The following is a 15,709-nucleotide window of genomic DNA, read 5'->3' as shown; positions in this document are numbered from 1 at the left end:
ACAGCTGAACTGTGGCAATGTTTACAGCCAAATGAAAAGAAACTGAGTGAAAGGGGTTCAATGACATATTGAATATCAGATTCGAACTTTTATGTTACTAAATTTCATAGTTGAATAAGTCATTGGAGTTCTTTAATTTGTAAGTAATCGTTGTTGGCAATCACTCATTAATCACACACATCCTTGGCCTTGAAATCACTGGAATTCTTTTCTCCAGTTCCTTTTCTGTACTTCCTCTTGGCAATGGTTGTTTACAAAGAATTGTGTCCTATCATACAAAGTTTCCTGCAAGTCGGTTTCTTCTAAATAAGAGTCTCCCGCATCTTGACATCGATTCTGCATTTCTTGAGGAAATCCTTTAGGGAGATTTTGAAACACTTCTTTTGACCTCCTCTCATTTGAGTGTCTTACTTGAGCTGGGTGAAGAAGATTTGATTTAGCAGTTGAAACTCAGGTATCCTAAGCATGTAGCCGGCCCAGCAGTGTGGATTTTGGATGATCATGGCTTCGATGCTGGTGCTATAGGCTGCTTCAACACTGCTGGTGTTAGTATGTCTTATCCTCTTAGCTGAGGCAGAGAATCCATCTCAAACAGCATTGATTGTACTTCTCAAGAACCTTGAGGTGGCATTAATATGTAGTTCACATAGAAGAGTTGAAAGAATGGCTGCCTTGTACAGAAATTGATTTGTGTGGTGCTTTGTTTTTGCTTTTTGCAGGCAATAAGTTAAATGCCCCCTTGTTCCTAAAGTAAATATAGAATTTGGTAGTCCAATGTAAAATCTGAAAGTTGTATTCTGGGCAGAAGTTTAAAGATTTATTTTCTCATTGCAGATATGCTTTTTCTAAAGATCGAAAAAGTGTTACCATTATTCCGAAACCAAATTCAAGGATATATATTGGACAACGTTATGGAATGTCTCACCTCGATGCTTTGAAGGTTAACAAGCTGTATAATTGCAGTAAGTGCACTGTATGAACTCATTTATATGAAACTTCATCAATATGCTAAACACAGACAGAATGTTTCTGTCCATTCATAAAACAGAATAATTTAATCCCTGTACATGACAAATTTAGCAGTTGAGACATGTAGGAGTTCATGGGAATTAACAGTATATTGACTGCATTGTTAACGTTAAGGACTTACGTTGTAGTATTTTGAGCACATATCAAGAGGAACTTCTTGGAGTACATTATCTCTTCCAGAAATGAAATTTAAATGTACTTATAAATTAAACAGTTCAGTTTTGGAGTGCCCCTTTGAGGAGTGGCCACTTGTTAATTTAGTTTAATTTCTATTAATGGTTTCAAAAGAGTATCAGAGACCCTTCTGAGAACTTGGATGTTGGGTAATGATGAGGTAGGAATATGCAATATTGCATTCAGTAAATAAATCTATTATAAAGTAAAAAGAATGCCATTGGTTTCCTACTTCACCATTTGACGTCAGAATGAATTAATGTGATCACAGAGAATGGTTATCCAAAGTTAAAGTTAGAAATTAAGAAAAATACTTAATTTTTCAAACAGAAGTTTGTAATCTGAGATACCTTTGAAAAGATTGGTTGAAAGTGAACGTAAATTGTCAGGGTGTGATTTAATCTGAACTTCAAGAACAGTGCAAAAATTAAATGGGTAAGTAGACGAGGGTCGTAAAGAGTTTTTAGATATTGCATTGACCCTGCAGAAAACTTTGGATTAGCCTGGCAAGATCTGATATCGTGGTGTACTCTGCCAAGTCCTTATGGAAAGAAGATGACTTTTGCTGCACCACCCCATCCACCAGGACTTCCAGGTCCCTGTTTGCAAAGCGGAATTACAATTTTCGTTTATCAGACTGTCTGGACAACTGACAGGAACTATGCAGGCTACTTCTGGCATGAAAGCAATTAAGATCATAACCATAACACCATAACAAATAGGAACAGGAGTAGGCCATTTGACCCTTGAGCCTGCTCCGCCATTCAGTAGGATCATGGCTGCTTAAACATTCCTCACAACCACTTTCCTGCATTTTCCCCATAATCCTTGATTCCCCACTGATCAAGAATCTATCCCAGCCTTAAAAGTACACAAGGACTCTGCCTGCACAGCTCTCTGTGGAAAGCTACTTATTGGGTATCCCAAAACAATTAATACCTGACAATGGACCATAGTAATCTGGAATGCTGTTTCAGGACATATGTACCAGGTGGGGAGTGACCCATATCACATTGTCACACCAGCATCCATACTAAAACAGTCTAACAGAATGTATAATACGCACTGATCACTAAGCACTAAGAAACAAGGCAAGATTGCTTCATCTGATTGCTGCATTTTTGTGCAACATGGATGGTGAAATGATAACCATCCCTTGCACAAAGTATACTGAGAAGGCAATTGTGGAAAACATTACCTATCAACCAAATGCCTAACCATTCTGGGACAGAACATCTTTCTTCAAGAAAGAGGAAGATGAAAGAGATACACAATGAGAGAAGCAAGTACAGAACTATCAAGATTGTTTCTGGGCAGCGAATATCAGTTAAAAATTCAAACACATAGATGTTTCCAAAGTATGTAACCAGCCCAGATCATGTAAAGTCATTGTTGGTCCTGGTGCTACATTACAAAGGAACAGCAACCAGTTCATCACCTACACATCACCTTCCTCATTAGAGGCATTTGGATTATGATGGTTGTGCGGTGATGTTGAGTTTGAGCAACTAGAGGCAAAACAAACAAGTGACACAGAGAATAGTGCACACCTCTCCAGATGGGAAACTGATCACTTCTAAAGCAATATAGTGATGTTTGAAATGTTACTCTTATGAACTCTTTTCTTATTTGTACATTTAATTATTAAATTAATGAGTTGCGAGAAGATTTGTAGCTCAGGTTGAGGTTCTGGATGTAGGTTTGCTCACTGAGCTGGAAGGTTTGCTTTCAGACGTTTTGTCACCATACTACGTAACGTCATCAATGAGCTTCCAGATGAAACGCTGGTGGCATGACTCGCTTTCTATTTATATGTGTAGGTTGTAGTGGTTCTGTTCGCCGAGCTGGAAGTTTTTGTTGCAAACGTTTCGTCCCCTGGCTAGGAGACATCATCAGTGCTGTGGAGCCTCCTGCGAAGCGCTTCTTTGATGTTTCTTCCGGCATTTATAGTGGTCTGTCCTTGCCGCTTCCGGGTGTCAGTTTCAGCTGTCCGCTGTAGTGATTGGTATATTGGGTCCAGGTCGATGTGTCTGTTGATGGAATTTGTGGATGAATGCCATGCCTCTAGGAATTCCCTGGCTGTTCTCTGTCTGGCTTGCCCTATGATAGTAGTGTTTTCCCAGTCGAATTCATGTTGCTTGTTGTCTGAGTGTGTGGCTACTAGGGATAGCTGGTCGTGTCGTTTCGTGGCTAGTTGGTGTTCATGTATGCGGATTGTTAGCTGTCTTCCTGTTTGTCCTATATAGTGTTTTGTGCAGTCCTTGCATGGTATTTTATAAACTACATTAGTTTTGCTCATGTTGGGTTTTGGCTCCTTTGTTCTAGTAAGTTGTTGTCTGAGCGTGGCAGTTGGTTTGTGTGCCGTTATGAGTCCTAGGGGTCGCAGTTGTCTGGCTGTCAGTTCTGAAACGCTCCTGATGTATGGTAGTGTGGTTAGTCCTTTTGGTTGTGGCATGTCCTCGTTCCGTGGTCTATCTCTTAGGCATCTGTTGATAAAGTTGCGCGGGTATCCGTTTTTGGCGAATACCTTGTAAAGGTGTTCCTCTTCCTCTTTTCGCAGTTCTGGTGTACTGCAGTGTGTTGTAGCTCTTTTGAATAGTGTCCTGATGCAGCTTCGTTTGTGTGTGTTGGGGTGGTTACTTTCATAGTTTAGGACTTGGTCTGTGTGTGTTGTTTTCCTGTGTACCCTTGTGGTGAATTCTCCGTTCGGTGTTCTCTGTACTATCACGTCTAGGAATGGGAGTTGGCTGTCCTTTTCTACTTCTCTCGTGAATCGAATGCCTGTGAGTGTGGCGTTGATGATCCGGTGTGTTTTTTCTATTTCCGTGTTTTTGATGAAGGTTTGATATGTGTAGTTTTCCTTGGGTTGATGATTTCATTTCCTGTTGTGGCAATATTTCCTGTGGTTATGTCGTTTCCCATTCTACTTCTTGGGGTGGTAAATGGGATTCAAGTCAATGTGTCTGTTGATAGAGTTCTGATTGGAATGCCATGCCTCTAGGAATTCTCATGTGTGTCTCTGTTTGGCTTGTCCTAGGATGGATATCTTGTCCCAGTTAAAGTGGTGTCCTTCCTCATCTGTATGTAAGGATACTAGTGAGAGTGGGTCATGTTTTTCTGAAGAAGGGCTCATGCCCGAAATGTCGACTCTCCTGCTCCTTGGATGCTGCCTGACCTACTGCGCTTTTCCAGCAACACATTTTCAGCTCTGATCTCCAGCATGTGCAGTCCTCACTTTCTTCTACATGTTTTTCTGTGGCTAGTTGATGTTCATGTATCCTGGTGGCTAGTTTTCTGCCTGTTTGTCCAGTTACAGTTGTTACAGTTCTTGCAAGGTATTTTGTAAATGACATTAGTTTGCAGGTTGTCTGTATAGGATCTTTCAAGTTCATTAGCTGCTGTTTTAATGTGTTGGTGGGTTTGTGGACGATCATGATGCCAGAGGTCTGAGTAGTCTGGCAGTCATTTTCAAGATGTCTTTGATGTAGGGGAGAGTGGCTAGGGTTTCGGACGTGATTTGTCTGCTTGTTGGGGTTTGTTGCTGAGAAATCGGTGGACTATGTTCATTGGGTACCCGCACTTTTTGAATACACGGTATAGGTGAATTTCCTCTGTTCTTCGTTGTTCCTCTGTGCTGCAGTGTATGATGGCTTATTGGAATAATGTTCTATTTCAGTTTAGAAGGATTCCACTTCGACTGGGACAACACATCCATCTTAGGGCAAGCCAAGCAGGGACACACACGTTAATTCCTGGAGGTATAACATTCCATCAGAACTCTATCAACAGACACATTGACTTGGAACCCATTTACCGCCCCCTGAGAAAATGAACAGGAAATGACATCACCACTGGAAATGATGTCACCAAGGAAACCTACACACATAAATAGAAAGTGGACCATGCCACCAGTGCTTCATCCGGAGGTTCACTGATGGTGTCACCTAGTATGGTGACAAAACATCTGAAACAAACCTTCCAACTTAGCGAGCAAAGCTACCTCCAGAATTATTGAATTGACAACACATGCATGTGTGCATCCATGTAAAGATAAAGTTTCATAATCTCACAAGGTCATAAGGCTGCTCTCACATTAGAAAGAGTTAACTGGTGGTGGTTTAACCTGAGGAGCAGCACACTTCAGGAGGTGGTAGAGATTGAGAAGGAGAATCCTTCATGGTAATCTTGAGCTTGTGACGTTTCTATCACTTGACATTGCAAACCTGTCATCCACTCAACTGTACTCAACCAACTATATTTGGGATAGAATCAGAGAAGAATCAGCATTATAGAATCCCTACACTGTGAAGGCAAGCCATTCAGTCCATTAAATCCACACCAAGCCGCTGAAGAGCATCTCACCCAGACCCATCCCTGCAACTCTGCAGTTGCCATGGTCAATCCAACTAAAGAAGAAGGGCTCATGCCCGAAACGTCGATTCTCCTGTTCCTTGGATGCTGCCTGACCTGCTGCGCTTTTCCAGCAACACATTTTCAGGTTAAATCCAACTAACCTGAACATCTTTGTGACTGTAGGAGGAAACCAGAGCATCCAGAGGAAACCCATGCAAACACAGGGAGAATGAATTTTAGCTCTGGAAAATGGCGTGTTGCAGTTAATATCCACATATATTTAAGAGACAAACCCATGATATCATCACTGTATCATAATGTGATCTGAAGATAAAACCGTCTGAGACAGCATCCTACTCTGGGATCACTTGGAGCATTACTTGTTAGTAGAAGCTTCCTGCTCAATTGTAATCAAATAGCTTAATGTTACCCTGGACACTGGGTTTGTGAAAACAATAGTTTTATGTAATAGTTGCTGTTATAGATGTCTGTTAGCTTCTCCAATGCTATGATAGCCACAGGAGATTATTGCTCAATCATATAAAATATCTGCTTGAGGCAAACTCACGTCAAGACCAGTGGCAGAGAGAACAGAAAGCAGCATAAGACAGTAAGATAAAGCAACAGTTGTGAGATAATAAAACATCATAACAGGGTGAGACAGAGCAGCAGCAGGGACATTTGTAATCAGACTGAGGTTGACAGAAGACAGCAGAGAAAACAATACAAGAGGGGGAGAGAGGGCAGCAGAAGAGAAAGAGCTACACAATAAAATGGGAGGAGAGTGAGCAACAGTGGAGGTACCATAAAAATGAATGAGGGGAAGAGTGAGCTTTCAGGGAGATCAGAAAGCAATGCGAAGGGAGAGGAGAGAATGAAGTATCAGGGAAACGAGTAAATAGTGTGAGGGAGGAAAAAAAGAAGCAGTGGAGAGGCAATAAAACCCGATGACAGCAGGAGAGGACGCAGCAATGCAAAAACTGTAAAAAAAAATAGAAGGGAAGGAGTGAGTAGCAGTGGGCACATCATAAAAGAGCAAGAGGAATGAGAGAGCGGAGGAAAAATAATATAACAGAGAGTGGCGGAAAGACAATCAAAGTGTGTGAACATTGATGAGGACATAAAACAGAATGAGGGGTGAGCGCAGCAATGATGGACAAACTATTAAACAGTCCAAGGGGAGGAGCGAGAACACTGATGGAGAACCAGTGAAACAGCAGAAGAGTAGATGAGAGCAGTGTCAGAGGGGTCATGAAACAACGTGAAGTGAGATGAGAGTGCACAGTGGAGAGACCTTAGCACAGTGCAAAGGGAGGTGAGGGCAATGGGGAAAGACCATTCAGCATTGTGGTGTGCTGAGAGGGAGCAGCAGTATAGACACCAGCTAGACTCTGTGGCTCCTGAGCAGATCTGAGGAAAATGAACATGTGATAACACAGGGCAATGGCTAAATCTCATTTGGGGAATCTTCATGATACACAAACACAATAGTTTCACTGGTGGTGATATGGTTTGCTAGCAGTAGTAAAGCTTATTAGAGGTCGTAGGATTTATTAATCATAAGTTAATTATCCCAGAATAAAGATTGCAGAGCAGATATCCTGTTGTGGCTGCAGAATGTTAATTCCGTTTGATGCCAGTGCAATTCACGGCAACTACATTTACGCTAACTCTTTGCAGCTTGGGGAACATGAACTGAAAATAAATGAGCTGAAATCCAAGTTAAAATGAAATAAGAAGTACCGGTATACTTTGTACCAGAAGGTAGTTACATTGTGATAGGGGACTCTCTAGTCCGAGGTACAGACAGACGTTTCTGTGGCCAGCAGCAAAAAAATCAGAATGGTGTGTTGCTTCCCTGGTGCCAGGATCAAGGATGTCTCAGAGAGGGTGCAGAATGTTCTCACGGGGGGAGAGGGGCCAGCAAGAGGTCATTGTCCACATTGGAACCAACGATATAGGAAGGGAAAAGGTTGAGATTCTGAAGGGAGATTACAGAGAGTTAGGCAGGAATTTAAAAAGGAGGTCCTCGAGAGTAGCAATATCTGGATTACTCCCAGTGCTGCAAGCTAGTGAGGGCAAGAATAGGAGGATAGAGCAGATGAATGCATGGCTGAGGAGTTGGTGTATGGGAGAAGAATTCACATTTCTGGATCATTGGAATCTCTTTTGGTGTAGAAGTGACCTGTACAAGACGGACAGATTGCACCTAAATTAGAAGGAGACTAATACCCTGGCACGGAGATTTGTGAGAGCTGCTCAGGAGGATTTAAACTAGTAAGATGGGGTGGGGGGGGTCGGTGGTGCTGTTTGGGACCCAGGGAGATAGTGAGGAAAGAGATCGATCTGAGACTGGTACAGTTGAGAACAGAAGCAAGTTAAACAGTCAGGGCAGGCAGGGACAAAGCAGAGAACAAGGGAGCTCTGATAAACTAAACTGCATTTATTTCTATGCAAGAGGCCTAACAGGGAAGGCAGATGACCTCAGGGCATGATTAGGAAAACGGGACTGGGATATCATTGCAATTACAGAAACATGGCTCAGGGATGGGCAGGACTGGCAGCTTAATGTTCCAGCATTCAAATGCTACAGGAAGGATAGAAAGGGAGGCAAGATAGGAGGGGGGGGGGGGGGGGGGGTGGCATTTTTGACAAGGGATAGCATTACAGCTGTGCTGAGGGAGGATATTCCCGGAAATATATCCCGGGAAGTTATTTGGATGGAATTGAGAAATAAGAAAGGGATGATCACCTTATTGGGATTGTATTATAGATCCCCTATTGGTCAGAGGAAATTGAGAAACAAATTTGTAAGGAAATCTCAGCTATCTGTAAGAATAATAGGGTGGTTATGGTAGGGGATTTTAACTTTCCCAACTTAGATTGGGACTGCCATAGTGTTAAGGATTTAGATGGAGAGGAATTTGTTAAGTGTGTACAAGAAACTTTTTTTTGATTCAATACGTGGATGTACTGCTAGGGAAGGTGCAAAACTTAACCTAATCTTGAGAAATAAGGCAGGGCAGGTGACTGAGGTGTCAGTGAGGGAACACTTTGGGGCCAGCGACCATAATTCTATTAGTTTTAAAATAGTGATGGAAGAGGATAGACCAAATCTAAAAGTTGGAGTTCTAAATTGGAGAAAGGCCAATTTTGACGGTATTAGGCAAGAACTATCAAAATTCTGGATTAGTGGAGCTGGAAGAGCACAGCAGTTCAGGCAGCATCCGAGGAGCAGTAAAACTTTCAAAAGCTGGTTGGGGGCACATGTTCGCAGGTAAAGGGATGGCTGGGAAATGGGAAGCCTTCAGAAATGAGATAACATGAGTCCAGAGTCAGTATATTCCTGTTAGGATGAAAGGAAAGGCTGGTAGATGTAGGGAATGCTGGGTGATAAAAGAAATTGAGGGTTTGGTTCAGAAAAAGAAGGAAGTGTATGTCAGGTGTAGACAGGAGAGATCGGGGGGAATCATTAGAATATAAAGGAAGGAGGAGTATACTTAAGAGGGAAATCAGGAGGGCAAAAAGGGACATGAGATAGCTTTGGCAAATAGAGGTAAGAAGAATCCAAAGGATCTTTGCAAATACATTAAGGACAAAAGGGTAACGAGGGAGAAAATAGGGCTCCTCAAAGATCAGCAAGGTGGCCTTTATGTGGAGAAGCAGGAGATGGGGGAGATACTGTACGAGTATTTTGCATCAGTATTTACTGTGGAAAAGGACATGGAAAATATAGAATGTAAGGGAATAGATAGTAATATCTTGAAAAATGTCCATATTACAAAGGAGGAAGTGCTGGATGTCTTGAAACACACAAAAGTGTTTAAATACCCAGGACCTGATCAGAACTCTATGGGAAGCTAAGGACATGATTGCTGGGCCTCTTGCTGAGATATTTGTATCATTAATAATCACAGGTGAGGTGCTGGAAGACTGGAGGTTGGCAAATGTGGTGCCACTGTTTAAGAAAGGTGGTAAGGACAAGCCAGGAAACTATAGACCAGTGAGCCTGATGTCGGTGGTGGGCAAGTTGTTGGAGGGAATCCTGAGGGACAGGATGTACATATCTTTGGATGAAGAAGTAACAAAGAGGATTGATGAGGGCAGAGCAGTAGATATGATCTATATGGACTTCAGTAAGGCATTTGACAAGGTTCCCCATGGCAGACTGGTTAGCAAGGTTAAATCTCATGGAATACAGGGAGAATGAGCCATTTTATACAAAACTGGTTCAAAGTTAAAAGACAGAGGGTTGGTTTTCAGACTGGAGGCCTGTGACCAGTGGAGTGCCACAAGGATCAGTGCTGGGTCCACTCTTTTTCATAATTTATATACGTGATTTGGATGTGAGCATAAGAGGTATAATTAGTAAGTTTGCAGATGACACCAAAATTGGAGGTATACTGGACAGCGAAGACAGTTGCCTCAGATTACAACAGGATCTTGATCAGATGGGCCAGTGGGCTGAGAAGTGGCAGTTGGATTTTAATTTAGATAAATGTAAAGTGCTGCATTTTGAGAAAGCAAATCTTAGCAGGACTTATACACTTAATGGTAAGGTCCTAGGGAGTGTTGCTGAACAAAGAGACCTTGGAGTGCAGGTTCATAGCTCCTTGAAAGTGGAGTCGCAGGTAGATAGGATAGTGAAGAAGGCATTTGGTATGCTTTCCTTTATTGGTCAGAGTATTTAGTACAGGAGTTGGGAGGTCATGTTGCAACTGCACAGGACATTGGTTAGGCCACTGTTGGAATATTGTGTGCAATTCCAGTCTCCTTCCTATCGGAAAGATGTTGTGAAAATTGAAAGGGTTCAGAAAAGGTTTATAAGGATGTGGCCAGGGTTGGAGGATTTGAGCTATAGGGAGAGGCTGTACAGGCTGGGGCTGTTTTCCCTGAAGGGTCAGAGGCTGAGGGGTGACCCTATAGAGATTTATAAAATTATGAGGGGCATGGATAGGGTAAATAGGCAAAGTCTTTTCCCAGGGATGGGGGAGTCCAGAACTAGTGGGCGTAGGTTTAGGATGAGAGGGGAAAGATATAAAAGAGACCTAAGGCGCAACGTTTTCACACAGAGGGTGGTACGTGTATGGAATGAGCTGCCAGAGGATGTGATGAAGGCTAGTACAATTGCAACATTTAAAAGGCTTCTGAATGGGTATATGAATAGGAATGGTTTGGAAGGATATGGATGCTGGCAGGTGGGACTTGATTGGGTTGGGATATCTGGTTTGCATAGATGGGTCGGACCAAAGGGTCCGTTTCCGTGCTGTACATCTCTATGACTATGACTCTATGACAATCCGTAGGACAAAATCTTCTGATTTGGTTTGTGGTCAGGGGCACGAAGTGGTTCTGCAAGTGTAACAGGCAATGAGACCGAGAATACAAAATTCAATTGTCCTTTCAGTTATCCAATAGGTAGGAGTGATGGCTATGAGGTGGAAAGGCAAACTGACCATGGAATTGTGGTGCAGAGAGCACCCAGTGGGGGAACCAAAAAAAAATTGTGATATTGGGGACAGTCAGGATATATGACACAGTTCCCTGAAGCAGAAAACTTGAATGCAGAAAGCTGTATTGATTACCTAGTGTCAGGGTTCTGGGTATTTACTCTGAACTGGAGAGAATGTGCTGTGGGAGGGGGAAGATCCTGTCATCATTGTCCACTTGGGTACCAACAACATAAGTAAGATGAGGAAAGAATTGCTGTTGAGGAATTGTGAGTGGCCAGAGGATAAACTAAAAATCAGAACTTCAAATGTAGTAATGGAAAGCTGTTGTGAAACTTGAAAGGGTTCAGAAAAGATTTACAAAGATGTGGCCAGGGTTGGAGGATTTGAGCTATAAGGAGAGGCTGAACAGACTGGGGCTGTTTTCCCTGGAGCGTCAGAGGCTGAGGGGTGACTTTATAGAGATTTACAAAATTAAGAGGGGCATGGATAGGGTAAATAGGCGAAGTCTTTTCCCTGGGGTCGGGGAGTCCAGAACTAGAGGGCATAGGTTTAGGGTGAGAGGGGAAAGATATAAAAGAGACCTAAGGGGCAACTTTTTCACATAGAGGGTGGTACGGATATGGAATGAGCTGCCAGAGGAAGTGGTGGAGGCTGGTACAATTGCAACATTTAAGAGGTATTTGGATAGGTATATGAATAGGAAGGGTTTGGAAGGATATGGGCCTGGTGCGGGCAGGTGGGACTAGAGTGGGTTGGGATATCTGGTCGGCATGGAAGGGTTGTACCGAAGGGTCTGTTTCCGTGCTGTACTATGACTCTATGACTCTAATCTGTGGATTATTAGGTGATCCATAAGAACATTAACAAAGGCTAAAGAAGATCAAGGAGGTAGATGCGTGACTTAAAGCCTCGTGTGGGAGAAATGTATTTTGAATTATGCACAACTGGAATCAGTGTTGCAGAAAGTCAGTGCTGTCCTACTGTGAATGGCCTTTACCTAAACCATGCTGCGGCAAGTGTTCTGGCAAGCATATGATTAAGATAATAGAGAATACTTTAAACTAAATAACGTGAAGAAGTCTTCATCTGAGGTGAGGTATGGTAAATAAATGGGAAACAATAGGTAAAGAGCAGAGTCATAAGTTTGGTAATGATAACCAGAGTGTGGGAGAAAAGGAAAGTACAAACTTAATGGTGCACCTATAGGTAAAACCAGACTTTGTAAAAATGGCAAAAAGATGGAGTTAAAGGTTGTGTGTGTGAATACATGCATTATCATTGATTAAGAATCTTAAGTACATGGCCAGTTGCTTAAGCCCTTCCACGACCAGTAGGAATGGCAGGAGACAATTTTCAGTTTCAAACGGGGAAATGAGTTTAATTTTATTTAAGTTTCTGTTGAACTTTTGGATTTGTTTACAGTGCCCCTTGGAGGAATAATTCTTGAGATAATTAATTTATTTGTTTAATTAAGACCATCAGATATAGGAGCAGAATTAGGCTATTTGGCTTAGTCATGGCTCAGTGGTTCGCACTGCTGCCTCACAGCACTAGGAACTCAGGTTTGATTCCACCCTCGGGCAATTGTCTATTTGGAGTTTGCACATTTTCCATGTGTCTGCATGGGTTTTCTCTGGGTGCTCTGGTTACCATCCACAGTCCATAGATGTGCACATGAGATGGATTGGCAATGCTAAATTGCCCATAGTGTCCAGAACGTATAGGATCAGTATGTTAGCCATGGAAATGCAGAGTTAAAGGGTGGGATGGTCTTCAGAGGGTCAGTATGGACTCAATGGACCAAATGTTCTGCTTCCACACTGTAGAGATTCTATGTTTCGACTTATTATTCTGATTCCTTAAAAATGTGTGATTCAGAATCTGTCTATCTCAGCTGTGAAATGCATATTGTAATACAGAACTATACCTTGCATGTTTGCAAATTATTATTTCAAACTATAACTTTTAAACTTTCAGAAATATGCGGAGGACTATACAGACATGAACCAGGAAAATTCACCTCTCCAAATTTCCCAAACTTATATCCGAACAATGCTCGCTGCACATGGATATTTAAAACATCTCATGATAGAAAACGTGTAAGTAAGACCACAACAACATTGTCAGGTTTGCTATCCAATATTATTAGGACTCCTGCAGCTATGTCCAAGGGGAATATAACTAGAGTTCTTTGATGCCTGAAATTTTTGTGACTTTTCTTCCCGTCGTTAGGGTGGACGTTCAGAACTAGAAAAAAAACATTTTTATACTTTTCCAGCTGTTTGTTACAAATCTGTGAACAATTTTACAATGAGCAGCATTATGAACAGATTTGCTGTCACCATTCCCTCTCAGGCTAAGGATATACAAAGTCTCATGCCATACATAAAAGCTACTTGCTAGTACACTGAAAAGAAACTCTCTTTAAAAACTCTAGGTTTTTGCGTGATAATGTTATGAGGAGATGTGAGCCAAATCTTATGTTTTAAAAATTAGGTGGACCTACATAAATTTATTGTAAACTTTTAAACAAATTGGTCTTTGCTGAGGAAAAGGCACCAGGTACAACAGCAACATGTTGACTTTATTCAGAGCTCCCTGCAGGTGCATTCATCTGGAAAACTTTCAGAGAGAGGTCACGTGTCACATTTTTGAATTCTGTTCAAAGCAGAATTTGACCTGCCTGAAGAGCACCAGTCCATTGCTTCCTGTCTCTTCCTTTGGAATTCCTCTCCACAAAATGTTGAGCTGAAAACCCACCAAAAGTCTTCTTCACAACTCATGGAGTATTCCTGAAAAGTCAGTGTGTCTGTCTGTGTACATTTATTTGCTGTCAATAATCTTTGCATCTTTGTTTGGAAGCGAACAACTTTATTTATTTGGCTGATTTGTTCTTAGCCTTGAACTTGGCATTGTCTGACTGCTGCGTAGTTGGCCACATCATCAAACTGTTTGAACACCTTTAGAAAGACTATTCATTATTTGTGCAGTTTAATGCCAGACTGATTTGGAGTTTCTTACAGGCTGAAGGTTAAGCTTGGATACACATTTCTTGGCTTTGCCTTCTCCTTGACCAAAGAAATACTATTTATTATACATTAATATTTAATAATGCTATGCACGGTAATCATTGATATATCCGGCTCTAACTTGTAGTTACATTAAGTAAGGAGTAATCCATCCTTTCCTGTCTTCATGTCCATGTTGTAGTCTGATCTGATGTGTTCCAGGCGATCTAAAGTTTTACCTCTACCCACTCTGTTCTTTATGTTACATGTTGTCTAGACCCATGACTTCATTACAAGGGTGCTCTGGGGTCTGATGCCCTTGCATGACAATTAGAAATGGGGCATTAAGTTTTCTTTAAAGAGAACAGCACGTCAGATTTCTTGTGAATAGACTGTACTGAACAAAATGTTTACTTTTGAAACCAGTGTATTCTGCAGCAGAATGGGCTACATTGTAAGACAAATGTAAGATAAAAGCCAAAAGGACTGCAGATGCTGTCAATCAGAAACAAAAACAGAAGTTGCTGGAAAGGCTCAGCAGGTCTGGCAGCATCTGTGAAGAGAAGTCAGAGTTAACGTTTCGGGTCCAGTGACCCTTCCTCAGAACTGGAGCTGAAACCTTAACTCTGGTTTTTCTTCACAGATGCTGCCAGACCTGCTGAACTGAAGGCTGATGTCCAGTAAAAACTTACAGCTAAAAAACTGATAGTGGCTCAGACAGTAATTAGTCAATTAACTAAATAACCAGACCCAAATTCACTGCTAAGTATGCTGGAGAGGTGTTCATCAAAAAAGGAGGGGTAGTCGACACATGCTGCAAAGATCACTTCAAAAATCACCTCAACAAAGACTCTGTCCTCAACTCCAAGCCACGGCATGCAATCAGCATCACTTTAGCACAACTCCACTGGTTACAAAATAGAAAAGGCCATTCAACAGATGCCTAAAGAACAAAGGCATCAGAAATAGATGGAATCCCTACTGAAGGGAAAGCACTTCAGTCTGAAGGGAAAGCACTTTATTAGCATGATAACATTATCATTTCGCTTATCTCAACAGAGGGGAGTAGTAAGCAAGGAAGTCTCTTAATCATCACCATCCTCAAGAAAGGTGACAGATATCACATATTCCAGCCTCTAAAAAACTTGCATGGTATATTTCCAATTCACTCAGTACAGTTGTAATCCATCCACAGCTGCACTGGCAATTGCCGTTGTATGGTATAAACACAGAAGCTGCTAGAGACCTCATTCTCACCAGTCTGCCAGCTGCAGGTGCCTCTGTCCTTAACACTATCAGTAAGAGTGACTACTGCACAGTCTTCATGGATGTGAAGTTCCACCTTCATATTGAGAAAAACGTTAATTGTAATATATGGCGCTACCACTGCATGAAATGGGACAAACTTTGAACAGATCTAGCAACTCAAGATTGGTCATCTGTGAGGTGCTGTGGGGGCCATCAACAACCTTAGCATTGTACTCCAATACAATCTATAATCTCATAGCCTGGCATATCCCTCTCTCAATTATTACCATCAAGCCAGGGGATCAACCCTGGCTCACTCAAGAGTTCAGGAGGACAAGCCAGGAGTAGCACCAGGCATACCTGAAAATGTGTGCCAACAGCACTATTTGCATACTAAGCAGCAAGTGATAGACAGAGCTAAGTGATCCCACAACTACCAATCGG

General features: G+C 41.9%; 1 protein-coding gene across 1 annotated transcript in view; it reads left to right on the top strand.

The window, feature by feature from the left end:
• Positions 1-14,701, top strand: part of LOC132824533 (low choriolytic enzyme-like) — a 44,920-nt gene extending 30,219 nt beyond the window's left edge. The window contains exons 6-7 of the mRNA XM_060839166.1: positions 835-962; positions 14,661-14,701. Coding sequence (XP_060695149.1) covers positions 835-962; positions 14,661-14,701 — 169 coding nt within the window. The remainder of the gene's footprint in view (positions 1-834; positions 963-14,660) is intronic.
• Positions 14,702-15,709: the final 1,008 nt, after the last annotated feature.

The sequence above is a fragment of the Hemiscyllium ocellatum genome, chromosome 18 (genome assembly GCF_020745735.1).
Source record: "Hemiscyllium ocellatum isolate sHemOce1 chromosome 18, sHemOce1.pat.X.cur, whole genome shotgun sequence".
Lineage (NCBI taxonomy): Eukaryota > Metazoa > Chordata > Chondrichthyes > Orectolobiformes > Hemiscylliidae > Hemiscyllium > Hemiscyllium ocellatum.
The sequence above is the reverse complement of the archived record's forward strand: the minus strand, read 5'-3'. Positions and strand labels throughout refer to the sequence as shown.